The sequence below is a fragment of the Sabethes cyaneus genome, chromosome 1 (genome assembly GCF_943734655.1).
Source record: "Sabethes cyaneus chromosome 1, idSabCyanKW18_F2, whole genome shotgun sequence".
NCBI lineage: Eukaryota > Metazoa > Arthropoda > Insecta > Diptera > Culicidae > Sabethes > Sabethes cyaneus.
Genome location: NC_071353.1, coordinates 7920420 through 7938021, shown reverse-complemented (window position 1 = coordinate 7938021; position 17602 = coordinate 7920420). Strand labels below are relative to the sequence as shown.

At 42.5% G+C, this 17602-nt stretch overlaps 1 protein-coding gene across 1 annotated transcript in view; it reads right to left on the bottom strand.

The window, feature by feature from the left end:
- Positions 1-622: 622 nt before the first annotated feature.
- Positions 623-17602, bottom strand: part of LOC128734240 (protein hairless) — a 48945-nt gene continuing 31965 nt past the window's right edge. Inside the window, exons 2-4 of the mRNA XM_053828353.1 lie at positions 12591-12737; positions 9933-12527; positions 623-5048 (exon numbers count right to left, since the gene is read on the bottom strand). Coding sequence (XP_053684328.1) covers positions 5020-5048; positions 9933-12527; positions 12591-12737 — 2771 coding nt within the window. The 3' untranslated portion in view covers positions 623-5019. The remainder of the gene's footprint in view (positions 5049-9932; positions 12528-12590; positions 12738-17602) is intronic.

The following is a 17602-nucleotide window of genomic DNA, read 5'->3' as shown; positions in this document are numbered from 1 at the left end:
ATCCGCTCAACTGAAGACTGCATCGCTCTCCAACGCCTGCTGAATGTCTTCGCTAATTGGTATACCTTAAACAAAATGGTTGTAAATCCCTCAAAGTGCTCTGTAATATCCTTCTCGCGTAAAAAAGATGCTGTTATTTTCAACTACACGCTGCTATCGAGCACTATCGAGCGGGTCGATCATATCAAAGACCTAGATGTAATTTTCGATACAAAGGCTGCCCTGGCGAAATCCGTATCACTTACTGAGCTACGAAAATCGATGTGTGATGATCCACCTAGACACTCTTTCTACATGGAGAGATACATCTAAAGCCCTGCTAGTGGCTGATACTCTGCGAGGTAAAATAGATTGCCCTCAACTTCTAGAGTGAATCAACTTTAATGTGCAGCCTCTAGATCCCTTCGAAATACTCGTGTCAATTCTACATCCTGATCGGACAGGTTCCGAACAGGATTGCTATTCTGAATCCCGATCGAAAAGTTGAATTTTCGGACACTTTCGAACATAGAGCTTTTGTATAGACTAAAGGTTAAGAAGAACCAGCCAAAATATTTGAAACGGTAGATCGGAAAGATAATTTCTTTGATTCTATTTCTAGCAATGCATAAGTAGTGCCAATTTTAATCTGTTTTATTTCTTCCATTTTATCTTGTGTTGTTATATTATACTTTTTATAATAATTGTAATTGATACGAGTAATAAAATATATTTATATGAAAAATACTGTACAGCTACTCTTGTAGATAGATTTTTCTCATCATGTTTTTGTTTTTCCACGTTTGTAGTTCGCTTTCTGACAATCATTTTTGTTTATTTGCCCACGCCGGTTATTTCCTTGTTTATATATATTAATTAAGCGTTTGCCTAGAAAAGAATAACTTCACCCAAAAGATGAGCAGCGATTGGCTTTCGTGGCAATCGTTGCTTCCGCAATCCTGGTTCACAAAAAAAAATTATAAAATAAAATATTCTCCTTTACAATTGGGAAACTAAATAAAAAAGACCTCATAATACAATAACTTACAGCTGAAACAAATACCTAATGAAATCCTACCGTTTGCAACTTATGTCTTGACGCGTTGTTGGCTACCCTAAATGTGATTAGGCTTATCGAAATGAATGTACATTTATTAATTAATCTGTTCAATAGAGTGTGTGTGTTTGTGACCGTGTATTCGCGTCGTTCCGATGTTGATTGTAAAGTCTCTTTTCTGTTATTCGATTTTTGTCTTTTTTGTTTTTTTTTCTCGATCGTTAGAAAAATGAAATGCATTGGTTTCTGCCGAATGGTTGTGTTTACTCGTATAAAGCAGCTGACTAATGTAATAATAGGTAATAGAAGTACCAGCAGGACTGATCTTAGTGATAGATGATTGCATAGGAATATCGGTTTTATTTGCACGATACAGTGAATAGTGTACCGGATTAACTGTATTTGATGATGAATGAATGAATAAGTGAATGAATGGTGTTGGTTGGAGTCAGTTTAATACAAAGCTGAATAAGAGAAAAATTACGGATTAATGATTAGATTGTGTGTATTGAGGTTGTATTCGGAAAAACTTGCTAACGTCCCGGTCGCACGAAAGGGACGATTCGTTTTAACGAAATACCGGTGTAAAAACAGACTACAATAAATTCAAACATATATTAAAGGACGCGCGTGCGTGCATGTGTATGTGCTCGAATGTCCTAGACTCAGTTCATCACACTAAGTGTTTTTTTACAGTGAAATCTTGCGGTTACTTAATACTAACATAAAAGTTGTTTATACAGTGCTCAGTTTGGTTTTCGCTTAAGCAAAATATTAATCCATCCATTCTCTGCTAAAACCTACCAGTTTTGATGGTGAGCGAGCGTGAACGGATGTCCGAAGATAAACTGGAGAAACAATATGTACAACGACTTGATCATTGGCCGGCATAGCTATGTGCAATTTACGAAATTCGAACTGAGTTTTATTCTGTTTGTTCTCTACTGTCTCTCTCTCTTTCTACGAAAAATTGGGTCTCTTTTTGATTCGATAGCGAAAATAAATTAAATAAATTACCACTTCATATATTAATCAAACAATTTTATACAAATTTTGCTCTCAAAGAGAAATAGAATACATTAACTTTTTTGTGTTTTTGCTCTCTAGCTACAATTTATTTCGGTTTGGAAAACGCTCAGTTCTGCAAGCTTTTTTTCTGGAAAAACGTTTTGCTAGACCCGATAGTTTGACTGATAGGTAAGAGCTGCTGGGTATAGTTCAAAATGAAGCATTTATCTCATCCTGTTATGATTTGCTGTGCGACTTGCATTTGTGGTTTCGCATATAGGTAAATGCTTTTCATTTCCGCGATGGAAAATATACGTGAGCTATAATAGTCAGCTTGCCATTGGAATGTACCGGTGTGCGTAAAAAATGTGTATGCCTATTTTTTGTTGGAAAACATTGCAAGCATAACTTTTGAGATACTTTTTCCGACCTTGTGATCTGAACATGAAATGTTTGTTCAAAAGTTACGCCTACTTAGTTTTCTTTCTAACCCCATTTAGTGCCGTTTTATTTTTTTGTAATGTAGGTACCAATCTGCAAACAGAGGTTCTGCCGGAAAAGTTTTTGAGAATATTAAAAGTTGGAATGATACTTTGGTCGAGTGCGAAATGACGAAAATAACAAAAAGTCGAATTCGTTTCACTGAAAATCTGCAATAACTAGCAGAGGTTCAGTGAAATGAATAAAAACTTTTCATTTTCTTAAACTAAACCGTAAAAAAACAAATAACTATCTAGTCAAACCACATCGTTTTTCCTCTAATACATTATAGATATAGGAACGTCTGAAATTGTAAGTATAATTTCTAAAAAAATTCTATTTTCCTTCGCTCTAGAAAAAAATAGACATAGTAAAGACTAAAAGTATCAATTGATTCGAACTTTGGTGACGTCATTCACCCGATAAGTCACTCACGTGAAATTATCTAAACGTAAATGACGGCAGCAAACTTTCGCGAAATGCTTCATTGTATACACCGGGGAAATACGAGCGGAAATGGTGGAAGATGTCTAGTAGATATGTATGCCTTGGAATGTTTCGCCCAAACACCTTCTAGCATTTCCTCTGCTCAAGGATTTGTCAAAGCCAAAGCCGTTCGACCAATCGACCGTCGACCAAAATATCAACCCAGACAATCATAAATTAGGAAAGTGTGTTGTAGCTCTATCATAGGCGCATACTGAAATCCCGCGTCCCCTGAGTTCAGTTTATAGTGCGATCTGACTATCGTCGTTTTGTCTTTTTAATTTGCTTGGTTTTCTTACAAGATCTTCTATACCGTTATAATTGTAGTGTTCTTGTATTCGATCAATTTGTGTAGTTTTTTTTTATTTGATGTTGTTGATGTTTTAAAAGGCACACTCGTTTTTTGTTTTGTTGGTTTGTTCTAGACAAGTTGTGTTTCTTTTTTCTCTACGATTTTAGTAAAACTTCTTTTAACGAACTGGTTGTAAAAAAATCTTTGCTTGCCGAAAAATCTCTTCGCTTTTTTCGATGTATAAAAATATTTTTTCGCTATCTTTCTTCTGCACATTTTGGATCTCTGCATTTGCACCATGTTGTGTTTGATTGGCTGATTTTTTTTTGTTTTGGAATTTCCGATAGTTTGATTTGTTAGATTTATCTTTACAGATATATAATAAATGTTATTTTTGTTTTGTTCGTTTTTCCATGTCTTTGAATGTTGGAAGCAAACTCATCCTATTATTATCATCTCCCACACACCCAAAAGCTTATTCGTTCTCACTTAGGTTACGCAACTTCCTAAAAGTTAAGGTTTCAGTCTATAATAGAATATACATATTACATTTTCAGTTACGACAATTCTTAAACACAAACTTCTAATTGGTGAGAGACTGAGATTCACTTACGTATCTCTTCCGAGTCATTATTCTGGCGAGCTTGGACAGAATACTCCTAGAGCAAAGTGGAAGAAGGATAGAGAATGAAAGGTACATAGTACGAAGGATTAGAGAAAAACACATCGCTAGACCTAAAATTACAGTGCTCTAGTTCGTAACCTGAACTGGCTGAGGAATTGTGTTCACGTTGATGCCAATGCGAAGGAGATAGCGTAACGCAATGGTTCGTTTAGTTGAGTAATTCGGATCCCTTATCATATGGTCTGGCGGGTTGCGTGCGCATGAATCCTTTAATTGACTCACGTTCTCTGCATCTTTAGTTCTACATAGTATGCAAGCTGCTTCAGTACTAAAATGTACCGAATCGAAAACACTGCCTAAGAAATTGTTACATCCGCAAAACGCCTGAAAGTGATTTGTTTTTTTTTCTTCTTTTCTTTCTTGTATATATAATATTTCTGTACGTGTATATGTAGATGAGTGTATATATGTTACATGTATATAATTTCCTCTTTTAATAATTTCTTACAATTCTTAGCAAAAATAGCTTTCCTCTTGTTTTGTTTGTTAATATTCGGAAAAATAGTTAAAAACCTTGGGTTTTCGTTTGTAGTCTGTTTTGTAGTCTGGACCCACCTCTGTGTCGACGCAGTATAATCATTCTCTTTCTCTTCATATACAAAACTATGAATTCTTAAAACATTAGGTATAGTTATGCGGAATCACACCAACACTAAAAAGCATACGGCTAGATTTATTGTTTGTTTGCTTACCCCTCGCTGATAAAAATACACATATTCGAACCTCGGAAATATATCCGTCTGCCTTCTTGTTTTACTAATGTATGACAAATCACTCTAACAACATACAAAACAGACACAAATGTGCGACACATTGTACGCTAGGCGTAGCTCTCATCGATCCATCAATCCTATCCTATTGTTTTGTTTTAACATAAGCTTTATTTTTCCTCTGTTTTCAAATCTTGCTGGTACGGTCGTGAATTTCTTCAATTCTTTCGATGTTTGCAGTGCGTTCAGTTCCGAGATGTCAACCTACCTCCTTGGTGGACATCTTCATCTTCAGTGCAACAGCGACGCTGTGTTTCTTGTTTTAGTGTTTCGACAGATTCAGCGGAACATCTGGGGAAGAAAGCAAAAAGGTTAGGTCGTTCATTTCTTTGGTATAAACATCCGTGTTCTTGTTCTTGTAGATAAGAAAAAGCACCATGCTTCTCCGTCAGATTATCGAAAATTTTGCCCTAAAAATTATATTTCAAAAACAGAAAATTGTAGACCAGCCTCGTGTTTTGTCTTGACCTTTTAACGAGATCAGGCTTATACAGCTTCTTGAGCCTCCCTTGCCTAATTTTTCGCTCATTCCCCTTCACGTCTTGTCCTGTTCTGTTTGGACACTATCAACACCTTTGTTTCATTACTTTCTTCTAGCATCCTTCGGACAATCGTAAAAAATAGGTTTAGCGACTTTTTGGCATAATTTAGATCAGAGCAACAATGTTTAGAATTTGCTTACAAGAGAATAAATAAATATAAGAATAAGTAAAGGGTTACTCTAGATACTGCAACAACGACTCTTGCAACACTTTATATTAACAGCTCATCTTTAACAAGGAAACGCACCCTCAGCCCGCCCGTCACAGTTGGGCGCTGCTTGAAACTTGAAATTAAATTCACAACACTGTGGATAACGTTAAGCGAAGATAGTTTCGTCACGGCCAGGCCTTTTTTTCCTGTATGGACTCATCACTGCGACCAGTAACGTTTGATCTATTGTGATATCGCCCGGGTGATTGCTGTATAACCCGCACTGCATTTATTTTTGCTATAATCGCTATTGATTGAGCAATATGCTTATCGATTTTTTTATGCGTGCTTGAGTGTAATTGGGTACCCTTCCTTCAATGCTTTACTATACTTTATCCACATCGTTCCACATGACAGCGCGCAGTCCCCAATTATAGTCCTCCCTGGCGTGGCAAACCAGTGCAGTTTTACTATAAGGGTCTCATTTTTGCACTGTCAATAGGCCATATCGGGATAATATAGAACTCAACATGAAGGAAGGGTGATGAGTGGTCTGAGAATAAACGCTTGCTAAAGTCACTTTGACATCGAATGGCCTGATTCTACTAAGATTCGAACCCATGACCATTCGCTTGTCAAAGCAGACTCGGTAACCTTACGGCTACAGAACCCCCCATGCCTTCTACTGACCCGAAGACAACGCAGCCCAACGACGATGGCGGGGGCTCCTCCAGCTTTGCTAATGGACAGCATTCATCTGATACACCGTAATTATTGAGGAAAATGATCGTCCGACCCCAAGTAGCAAGCAAGATGTCATAGTCTTCTATCAAAACATCGGTGGAATGAATTCCGATATTGAACACTACCGACTAGTCGTGTCGGATCGCTAACATGAAACGTGGCTTAACTCTCAGACGATTTTCAGTCAAGTTTTTGGATCTAAACCCTAACAACAGTCGTAAATCTACCGGCGATGGTATTCTGGTAGCTGTCCGTCGTGGATTGAAAGCAAGAGCCATCGAGAAGGAGTCATGGACCTGCGTAGAACAGGTTTGGACGACCATCCAGTTGAGGGATCGCTTCCTTATTCTATGTGCGTTATACATCTCATCTGTTCGTGTTCGCGACAACAATCTAATTGACGGTCACTGCCCGTCAGTTTACTTAGTTTACTTAGACAGTTTACATAATGGGCGACTTCAAATTGCCATATATCTCGTGGAAACCCGCCCATAGCGGTTTCCTCTATCCTACGATCCATGTCAGTGCAATGACATTTTCTTTGCAACTATTGTGCTGCAATGCTCCATCAAGTCAACTATGTCGTTAAAAAAACAACCGTTCCTTAGTTAGACCTCTGCTTCGTGAGCTCATAGGACAAGGCCCTATGCCTATTCGTCTCACCGGGTCCATGTTTGTTAATCAAAAGAGTTCCACACCATCCTCCTTTGATCGTCTGAATTGAAGATAAACTCCTTCAGGACTTCGATGAATTTCCAGCTGCTATCTCGTATAACTTCCGTAAAGCTGATCAACAAAGCATCAATGATTTGTTGTCCAGTATCGGTTGGGCAAACACACTAGATCCGAGGAAGTTGCTGCCGCTCCTTAGGATATATGCCGTTTCTTTTCCGCGGAGTTTGCAAGTGTTGTCACCAATGAGGTATTGAGCGCGGACCGTGTTTCCTTAACAGCCAACAACGTCCCAATACATGGTCATACACAGGGCGCCATTGATATCAATGTCGTGATGATTTCGAAAACCGTGACCATGCTTGAGTCGTCCTTCAATCCTGGATCCGACGGAGTACCCTCCACTGCTAGCTGCTGACACCGTTGCTCCGTTAGTTTCGAATGTCCATCTCCAGTGGGATTCTCCCGTCGTGTTGGAAATTTGCACATATGTTCCCAGGACACAAAAAAGGAAGTAAACGAGATGTAGACACCTATTGAGGCATCACATCGTTGAATGCAGTTTCGAAACTATTTGAGCTGGTGCTCATGGAACCTCTGCTTTCCCACTGTAAGCAATATCTATGTGCTGATCAACATGGCTGCAGCCTTTGACAAAATAAACCACGCCATCACAATTGCAAAAGTACATGGACTGGGTGTTAGCGATAACCATTGAAGATTATCGATCCGGTAGCTATCCAGCTTCGTCAGGTATTCAAGGAAGCCATCTAGGCCCTCTGATTTTCTGCTTTATTTCAATGACGCTAATTTGGTCATTAAGGGCCCACGACTCTTGTAGGCAGATGATCTTAAAATGTATTTCCGGATTCGTTCGACTGACGACTATCAATCACTTTCTTCAAAATCAATTCGAGTCCTTTGCCATTTGGTGCGACGTGAACTGTATGATAGTGAACCCGGTAAAGTACTTAGCAATCACATTTTCACGAAAGAAATATCCAATCCTGTTTCGTTATAAAAAAAACTCGAAGGCACAGTAATTGAACGTGTTTCGCATATTAAAGACTTGGATGTTATCTCAGATTCGCAGTTAACGTACAAGCGTCGGATCTCGTATGTTGTGGCTAAAGCCTCAAGGTTCTTAGGCTTTATCTTTAGGATCGCTTACTGTTCTCTGGTGCGGTCAGTTCTGGAATACTGTTCGTCTATTTGGAATCCTAACTACAACAACAGCACTGAAAGAATCGAGTCCGTTTAGCGCCGATCTCTTAGATTCGCTTTGCGATAACTGCCATGGGGAAACCCGTTCAGATTACCAAGCTATTGAAGCCGCTGTCAACCGATCGATCTAGAACCTCTCCGTGTTCCTAGGGCTACCTCCAGACCACTGTTTATTGCGGATAGCATACAAGGGAGAATTGACTGCCCCGCGCAGTTGGGACAGATTTACATAAATGTTCAACCACGAGCGCTGCGGAACAATACAAGTGTTGAGATTGCCACCTCGTCGCACTACAGCATGAACGGTGGTATCGGCGGTCTGCAGCGGGCCTATAATCAAGTATCGTCGTTATTCGGCATTCATCTGCCACGACGGATACTATCAGGGAAGATTCGCTTGCTTTTTTCGAAAGAGGATAATATAAACCTCGAAGAAGATCTGTTTGCACAAGTTTGATAGGATTTTACTCCCTTAATTCGACTTGACTATTTATATGTCAACCTGACAATCATTGGGGCTAAATCGATCCTGTTGATTAATAATAAACAAATGCGAGAACTAAAAAAAAGACTCGTAATCAGTAAACCTAGTGAAACGACTAAACCCCCAGATAGAGGCTATTTCTGCAGAGCGGGGCTACTCTCCGCAGTGACCAGATCACCGGCAACATTTGCAGCATACACCGACCTCTGGAATCTCGAAAATCGCGGTGATTAATGGAATGTTATAGGAATTGTCATTCTTAAGGAATTATCTCAAATGGTCCCCTCTGATTATGTAAGTTTGTAAAACACTTATCTAAACGAAAGTAGCAACTCAATGATTACTTAACTAGCTGTAGCTCGCGTGTGTCGCCACTTAAGCTGCAGCGTATTGCTAATTGGTTCTAGGCCCGACTCGAGAGTTAACCATGCAAAATAAGCCGGCCGAACTAACCTGAGTGGGTCAATTGAACGCCGTTCCTCGGACCAAGAGGACTTGCTGCTCGAGCCAAAGATGCTGTTCGGTCCCTCGCTTTCTCGCTTTTTCATATGCACATTACTATTTTAACCTTTCTACCGCGCATCATTCCTTTCCCATATCGCGATGATTCTATAACATTTATAAGACTATTTTTAAATTTTTAATGCCAAATTATCCAAAAAGTTTGTTAATTTATATAAAAAAAAATATTACGCTCATGCAAGATTTAACGTGGCCTGAAAGCCTCGTGACAAACTTGAATTTATTGTACCTGAAAATAAAAATCGCGAAAAGCGCTTGGTACGGGAGGTCCATGCTTTCTTCCTTTCCCTTGATTTCAAGGAGTTGAATGGAATTAGTTCTGGTTTTACTTGATTGCTTGGAATTCTCTCTTCAGTACATGCGGCCCGTTAGTCTGGCCGTTTACAAGTAAAATGATTGATTCAAGTAAGATTTCCAGGATGCTTCAAAGAGTTGGCTGTGTTATCTGGCATAATTTGTTTGAATCTTCTCTTACATCTAATATACTAGTTGGCCACTGCCAACTTTGGCACGGGGGTACATCGTTGTATCACGAATATTGTAAAGTTTGTATTAGGAATTTTTTTCAGACCCGCAGCCAATCCTGTCCCGGATAAGAGAGAGTCGCACCAACAGAAGTTTAGGCCGTCATGTAACGAGCGAGCAGCGATGCTTTCTACAAAAACATGGGGTCCTGTCAGGTGTCTAGTTGTCGTTACACATGCGCTAATAAAGAAAACGCTATCATGATCCAAATTCGAGGAAAAATTTTTGGCTCGTTTATCATAATCACAACCCTTGAGTAATCCTTTTTTTCATCCAAAACTTTAAAAAAAATAAGCAAATTCAAATCTCACCTGCCCCGAGGTCTTCCTTCATGCCACCCAACGCGCTGCTGCTGCTGCTGCTGCCGGTAGCGGAAGCCGTCGCCGACGAGGACGAGCTCATCAACGACGGAGGCGTTGTTCCGGCAGCAGGGTCGTGCGTTAGTGCCGAGGATGATGATACCGGAACCCTCCACGGTGACGAAAGTCTAGGATGCTGCCCGTGCTGGAGCTGCTGGTGCGGATGAATATGGTGAGGGGAAGAGGCCAGCGCAGAAGCGCTGTAGTTCATGGCGGCAATTGACGGCGAAGGAGAACTGCTGCTACTGACAATGTTGTTGGCGTTTTGCTGATGATTGGTGGAATGTGTTCGACTGGAATCCCGTTGTTGTGCGTCACGGTTGTTGCTGGATTGACCAGCTGGAGATGAGGACGATGGTACGAGAGGTGGCGGTGCACCGCTTGGCGGCGACACAGCTGCTGCTGCTGCAGCCGCTGCGGCAGCGGCATGCGGTGACAACCCCTGATAGTGCATCCAAAGAGGGTTTCGATAGGCTGCAGCGACCGCTGCCTGGTTGTACATGTGCTGGTAGTACGAAGTCAGCGGTGAGGCCGGCAGGAAGGGAACAGCACTGGACTGCTGGGCAGCAATCAGCGAAGCAGCTATTTGTGGCGGGTACATATAGAATGGATTGGCCATCGCCGCGTGATGCGGGGTGGGTGAAGCAATGACCGTACTGGGACGTATCACTGTGGAGGTGGCAACTGAATGACCATCGACCACATCGGACGAAGAAGCTAAACGTTCAGCATAATCCAGGTCCTTTTTGTAGTGAGTGTTTCGGCTTACTTCGGAGGATGTGGAAGATGCATTGGAATTCGATCGTTCCCGCTTCGGTTGGTCTATCGTTGATGGAGAGGAAGAGGGGGAACCGAATTGCTGCCGCAGAGCAGCCGTCTTTTTAGGGACAGTTCGGATGGTAGGTGCGGATGAGCTGGATGAGGTGGGAGTGGTTGTAGCGCCGCGCACCGATTCCACGCTGGGGGAAGCTCGAGGCGACGAGGGAGAATCTTTTGCACCGGCAGGACGATGACTGGAATTGGGCAAATAATTTGATTGATGTGTTGGAGGAGGCGATCGCGCAAAGTTTAGTGGAGACTGTCTCGAGTAATGCTGTGGCGAATTGGCCGAGCCCGGTGCAGTGGCGGTCGAAGAAGGTGGAGATCCACTGGATGCCAGATATGCTGCACGATATTTTGCATTGCCACTGTACGGAGAACTGGCTGAATCGTTTGTGCTTGGCGATGGCGAGCATCTTGATACAGTGGAATAGCTGCTGCTGGGTGATGAAACAGTGGGATGTATACTATAGGGATGCTGCCTATAGCGCGTGAAACTACTGTGAGTTTGATGTTCTGGGCTAGGACTGAGATCTGGAGAGCGGACCATGCCATAGCCGGCGCCGAATTCGGTCGCAGAGCTCGGAGATGCGGCACTCTGTGTACCATAACTAGGAGATTTCTTCTTGCCGTAGTACCTCTGACTTAGATGCGTATCGGAGGGAGACTTTGGAGCGGCTATGACGTCCTTGCCAAGATACTGATAGTGAGAAGAATGCGGATGCTGGTACGGATGATGACTAGTTGTAGGATTTGTTTCCAGCTGCTTAGGACGATTGCTGCTTTCGCTGGATGAGTTGTGTCCGAGCAGCGAAGTTATACTGTAACTACTTATTGGTCGTGACACCGGCGTCGTTGGGATTGTTGCTGTGTGGCGTGGTTCCGCTGCAATCGGTGTTGCTGGCAGTCCGTTGGTCAACTTACCGTTGCTATTACTATTGTTATTACCAATATTACCACTGTTATTGCTGTTGCTATTACCACTACAGGTTCCGCTAGAGCCGGTGCCATTACTGGTGACTGGAGCAAGAGGTGTTGCGGTTGTAGCAGTGATCACAGTGCTATTACTACCTGATTTAGGGCGAGATCTCTTCATAGTACTACTGTCCTCCAGCGAAACCTTCTCCAGCTCTCTGAGTATTCTTTTGCGTGGTGAAACATGCTGTTGGTGGGAAGAGCTGAAGACACTCCGCAAACCTGCTGCTGCCGGTATTCGTGGCGTCGTGTTACCCAAATTAGTTGCTACTCTAATTTTCAAATGTTGCACAATCGAATCCAGCTCTTTCCTTCGTTTTAGCATTCCCCTAAAGCGTCTTACACTGAAATCTCTCGTTCCATTAGCAGTACCCAGTCCGTTAGAAGTTTTACTTTGACCATTATTTTGATCATTATCGTTCGTTGCATTTTCGGCAACTTTTCCGTTCACCTTCAGATCCATTGCATCATCTTCCACATCGTCTGACGGTTGTAATTGCCTATCCCTAATAATCTCATAGTTCAGTGCTACACCGCCAGCCCCACCCTCAGTCGGATGCTGCTGTTCGTAGGGCCGTCTTCGCTTTAGCCGCAAACGTTTCAATACATCCTTCGACAGCTTGAACCGAACACAACTCGGCCGGTGATAGTACAGAGCCATTTCCTTGGAAATGTTTGGCCGAGGATTCGGTTGCTTCCAGCAGTGATCCCGCTGCCATGGCGATGACTGTATCGAGCTGTTGTCGTCCGAAACTGAAAATCAAAAGCAGAACATTAGACACTTTTCTCGGGCAATTCAACCTCTCGGTAACCTACAGCTGAGTGAAGTCGAGCTTTCGTGCTTGTGAAAGTTAGCACTGGTCGAGCTAACCGTCGGTGGCCAGAAAGTTTTGCGAGGAACCGAGATCCAGCTGGTTTTTTCGCCCTCGCGGGCGCGTGCCAGCTCCAGAATAAATTTACCATCTGGAAAAAAAAGATAAAAAATTAAAGAATGAGTTGCGACTGAAGTAACAACAGAACCCGATTATGGTTTCATCAACCAACAATTGAAAAGTCCAAAATGTGTACAAGTTTCTTATTACGAGTGAGTTCTTTTTTTATGCTAGTCCAGCAAAGAATGTTCAGGTTAAAAATGCTGCTGATACCAGCTTTTTTTCGGGTTGGTATGAATTGGAATTTGGTTAGGCCTGCAATTGCCTGCCTATAAAGTGCAAAAATCTCACTTTATAAAACCATTCTCGCTTCATTCTTTCCGTCTATCGTAATCGTAACACAACGAATTAATTTTCGTGAACATAACTTTTGTTTTGGACATAAAAATAGTTTTTGAGATTAAAAAAATTAATGACGTGTGGGCTTCGAGTGTAATACAACGTTGTCCATAATCTTACTTATTACGGGGTAGAACGAGAATGCTGGCTCCGGAAATCGATCCGGAGTAAAAAATTCTCACAGTTAGCAAACTTTTCCCATCATCGCTGAGGCGTGTCAAGCCAAGGGAAATTTCAATTCGACTCGTAGGTTACCGCAAAAAGCAGATTCACTACGGGAGGGGCCGGGAGATGACCGGCGCGGTAACACGTGTCACCGTTTTAATATGTTAATTCCGCTGAAGAGTAGGTGTATGTGTATGTGTGTCTGCACTACACAGCAACAACTCAAGCAGTGCACGGTGCAATCATTTCCCCTGTCGTTTCTTAGTTCCTAGCATATGGCCGCATTGTGCTCACTGTATTCAACATTCAGTGATTTCCGCATGAGTGCCCCTTTTTCTGGTCGATGAGCAGAGCATTTCATTGAGAAATGAATATCCATAGTGTAGATATGGCATATGGTTTTTCAGTATCGACCCAAGCACAACTCTCTTCAAACTTAAAGGGAAAATTACGCGGCACGGCGGCGGTGCAAAGACACATACCGCCCTCGAGTTCGTTCGTTCATTCCGTACCATCGTCGTCGTTGAGAGTTTAATTTGAAACAATGGCTTCAGCACCCGCGCTGTGCAGCGAGTGTGACGGTGAAGTAAAACTCCACAGCAGAGTGGAAAATTGCACCAAAGGCACATGTTTTCGCGTTATTGCAGAAACCTAAGATGGCGAGGATTTGACAGCCAACTCTCGTTCCCCTCTAGTTTATTGAATTTAGTATCAATCCATCTTTCTAACAGCGTACTTTCAAAATTGGAACAATACAACCTAAATCATTAACAACCTCAAATAGAATGCCATAATTGCTAAATAGGACTTTTTATAGTACATTACTTTTGCCACACTATCTATTAGTTGGATTATAAATCCTAAATGTTAAGTTGTATTGAAACTATTTTAGATATGATCGAATCCATTGGTATGCTGAACTTGATAGATAGCAGAGCACTAAACATCCTACAGTCATTCGATGTGGAGTGACTTAAAAGCATGTGTTTTAACTGGGAAGATTACAGAGCTTTCCTCACCAAATACAACGCTGAGCTACGCAAAGCCAAAAGGCAATCAAGAATTAAATTTTGCGAAAGCATACAAACTCTGCAAGAGGCTACGCGTCTGCAGAAAGCGATGTCCAAGATCCAATAGTCTAGCCCAAGCAACAATGTGAGTTTTAATGTACTCTTATGGTGGTCTTCAAAACTAATTTTGGTTTTAAATGCCATCATAAGAGTGTAGAAAAACCCAAATTGTTACATGAGAGGGCAATTAAAAAGAGAGGATGGGAGTCTCTCTGTTACCATCAAGGAAACACTGGAAGTTCTAATGAACCCTGGTTCGACAATGACCATTAGACAAGACGCCGATTGTTTACGGAGGCTTCGATCAAATGGGCCTCAGCTCTTTGGAACCAATGAAATCTCCAGGTCCGGATGATATTCTACCCATTTTCTTAAAAAAACGGACGGTGTTATGATATCCGAGCTCATCACCCTCTTTCAAGCCAGTTTCACTTTGGGATATATCCTGGAGAATTGGCGGAAAGTAAGGGCTTAAGGCTCGCAAAAAGACAAAACCATGCCTAAGGCTTTCACGATAAGTCGACACGATAAGTCTGACTTCAACACTTCTTAAGCTGATGGAGAAAATCACGGCTAACTATATCCGCAATGAGTTTTTTAAAAACTCTCCGTTACATGTAAATCAACATGCATACCAACACGGTAAATCTGCGGGAACCACACTGCACTGCTTAGTGCGTCAAGAGACGGCACTTTGTGTTTTTCTTGATGTTGAAGGCGCTCTCGATAACACGTCTTTCGCATCAATTTATACGGCTCTCTGTCAAAAAGGAAATTATAGCATCATTGGGAGATACATCGGTAATGATTTCGGGGATCAAAAAATGTCCACAGGGAGGTGTTCTTTACCCCTGGCTCTGGTCACTGGTGGCCATCGCACTTCTTCACAAGCTATCACAGTTTGGTAATGAAACCATTACTTACGCCGACGACGTTTTACTTATCGTCAGAGGAAAGTTTGACGCAGTACTGTCAAGTCGCTTGCAAGGAGCTCAAAACAGTGCCATGTTATGGTGCATACAAGAGGGACTTAATGTAAACCCCACCAGCTCAAGAACAACAAGGTAGTTGCCAAAGATAGCATTCTCAACGCCGCCTATAAAGTGCTCTCTCATATCATCTTTCACCGTCTATCGCCGGTAGCAAGTAGATTCGTGGGAAGTTATCAGGCCGGTCCCGTGGACGATCGATCGATAAGGGACGAAATCTTTGTGCTGCGACAGATCCTCTAAAAGAGTCGCGAATACCCAATCCCTGCGCACTACCTACTTTCAGAATTCAAGGCCGCCTACGATAATGTTGACCGTAAAGAGCTACGGAAAATTATGGACGACAACGGCTTTGCCGGAAAGCTGACAAGACTAGTTAAGGCCACACGGTGTAAGGTGTCGTGTGAGGATATCGGGCGCGTTCTCAAGCCCGTTTGAAACACGCAACGGGGTTCGATTTCCTGTCTCCTGTTCAACATCGTGCTAGGTGTTAAGAAACGTGCGGGATTTAGCATGTGGGGTACGATCTTCAATAAATCTAACCAATTTATTTGTTTCGCTGATGACGTGGACATTGTCGGAAGGAAGTTCCAAACGGTTTCTGAGGAGTATGTCAAACTGACACGTGAAGGTTGGATTAGTGGTCAATATGTCGAAAACTAAGTACCCATTAGCAGGAGGACGGACTCCACAAGACCCTACGTTCTGGTAAACTTCACCCCCGTACCAAATGTATCATGTACAAAACGCTAATAAGACCGGCAGTCCTCTACGCGTACGAACCGGGGAAAAAGGCTGACGGGAACTTGAAAGCAATGGCACTTTCAAAACATGGTGTGCTTGGCTGAGTAATGTGTAACATCGATACCTCGTGTACCTGCAGTTATAAAATAGACCCCACAGTGGTCATTAGCCTCTTATCCAGCAACTCCTGTCCCTACCTCCTCGTGGTACCAGCCGGAATACGAGCAATCATAGTGGAGATCGGGTAACCAACCCCGGTGGAAGCTAAGGACGTATACCGACAGGGAAGGAGGTACTCATACATCTGCTGAGTGTTGGCAAAAGGAAGAGCCTTGCCAGCCATGAGCGTCTGACTCCAGGTTAGGGGCGACTCGCGATGGTGATCCCGCTGCACGGTGAATCGCTGTTTCCGTACCAGGTATGCGGCAGTATCCCCTGTTAGGTGCGGCATACAACAGCGACTGATCCGGAGCGGGTGGCTGACTTATGAAACCCTGTATCTCGCCAGCTATACCCAAGACTAGGCATCGCAACCCCAGTAAGGCGGTAAGCTTAAAAAACTTTCGCTAGAAGAAAATTCAAGAAAGGAACTACAACTGCATAATAACTGCATAAAGGGACAACGATTATTGGAAACTTGGTACTTGGAATGTCAGAACTCTACTTGAATCGGCACGCGCGGGTATCCTGGCAAGAGAGCTGCAGAAGATGAAGATTGAGGTTGCAGCCATCCAAGAAGTGCGATGGCAGAAGACGGGAGAACATGGGTTTCGCGCAGTAGATCCTATTGCGGGCACGACATTCAAGTATCACATCTACCACAGTGGTGGCGATAAAGCAGAGGATGGAGTCGGATTCGTATTACATGGAAAACAAATGAAGCGTGTCATTAGGTGGAGGCCCTTCAATGAGCGTCTATGCGTGTTGAGTACAGAGACTGTAGATTACAGAGGCGCCGAGACATTCAAAATCCGCTAAATTTTGAATCAAACGGAGAGTACCATTATAAATAAAGGTAACTCTCCGCTTTTGCCAAAATTTAGCGGTTTTTGAGTGTCTCGGCGCCTCTGTAATCTACAATCTCTGCAGTGTTGAGAATTAAGGGCAAATTCTTTAACTACAGTCTGATAAATGTGTACGCACCGACGAACGACAAACCCGATGACGTAAAAGAGGCGTTCTGAAAATCTTCTCGATAGGACATATGGAGAATATCCAAGTCATGACATAAAGATAGTCATTGGGGATACAAATGCGCAGGTCGGACGTGAAGAGTTCTTTCGTCCCGTTATTGGCAGAGAAAGCCAACGTATTCAAATTGAAACCAACGAGGAAGATACGACTGAAAGAACATGACATGACATGAAAGAAAGACTGGAAAGAACATTTCGATGCCTTTGTGAATGGTGAACAATATGGAGCGGTCAACAGAAACAGAATAACGATTGAGGATGATGGACAAGCTGTGGATCCACCAACTTTGGACGAGGTTAAAAAAGCAGCGAGAGAGCTCTAAAACGGCAAAGCAGCTGAAAAGGACGGCATCCCCGACAAACTTTTGAAATTCGGGAGCGAACGGCTGTATTGCG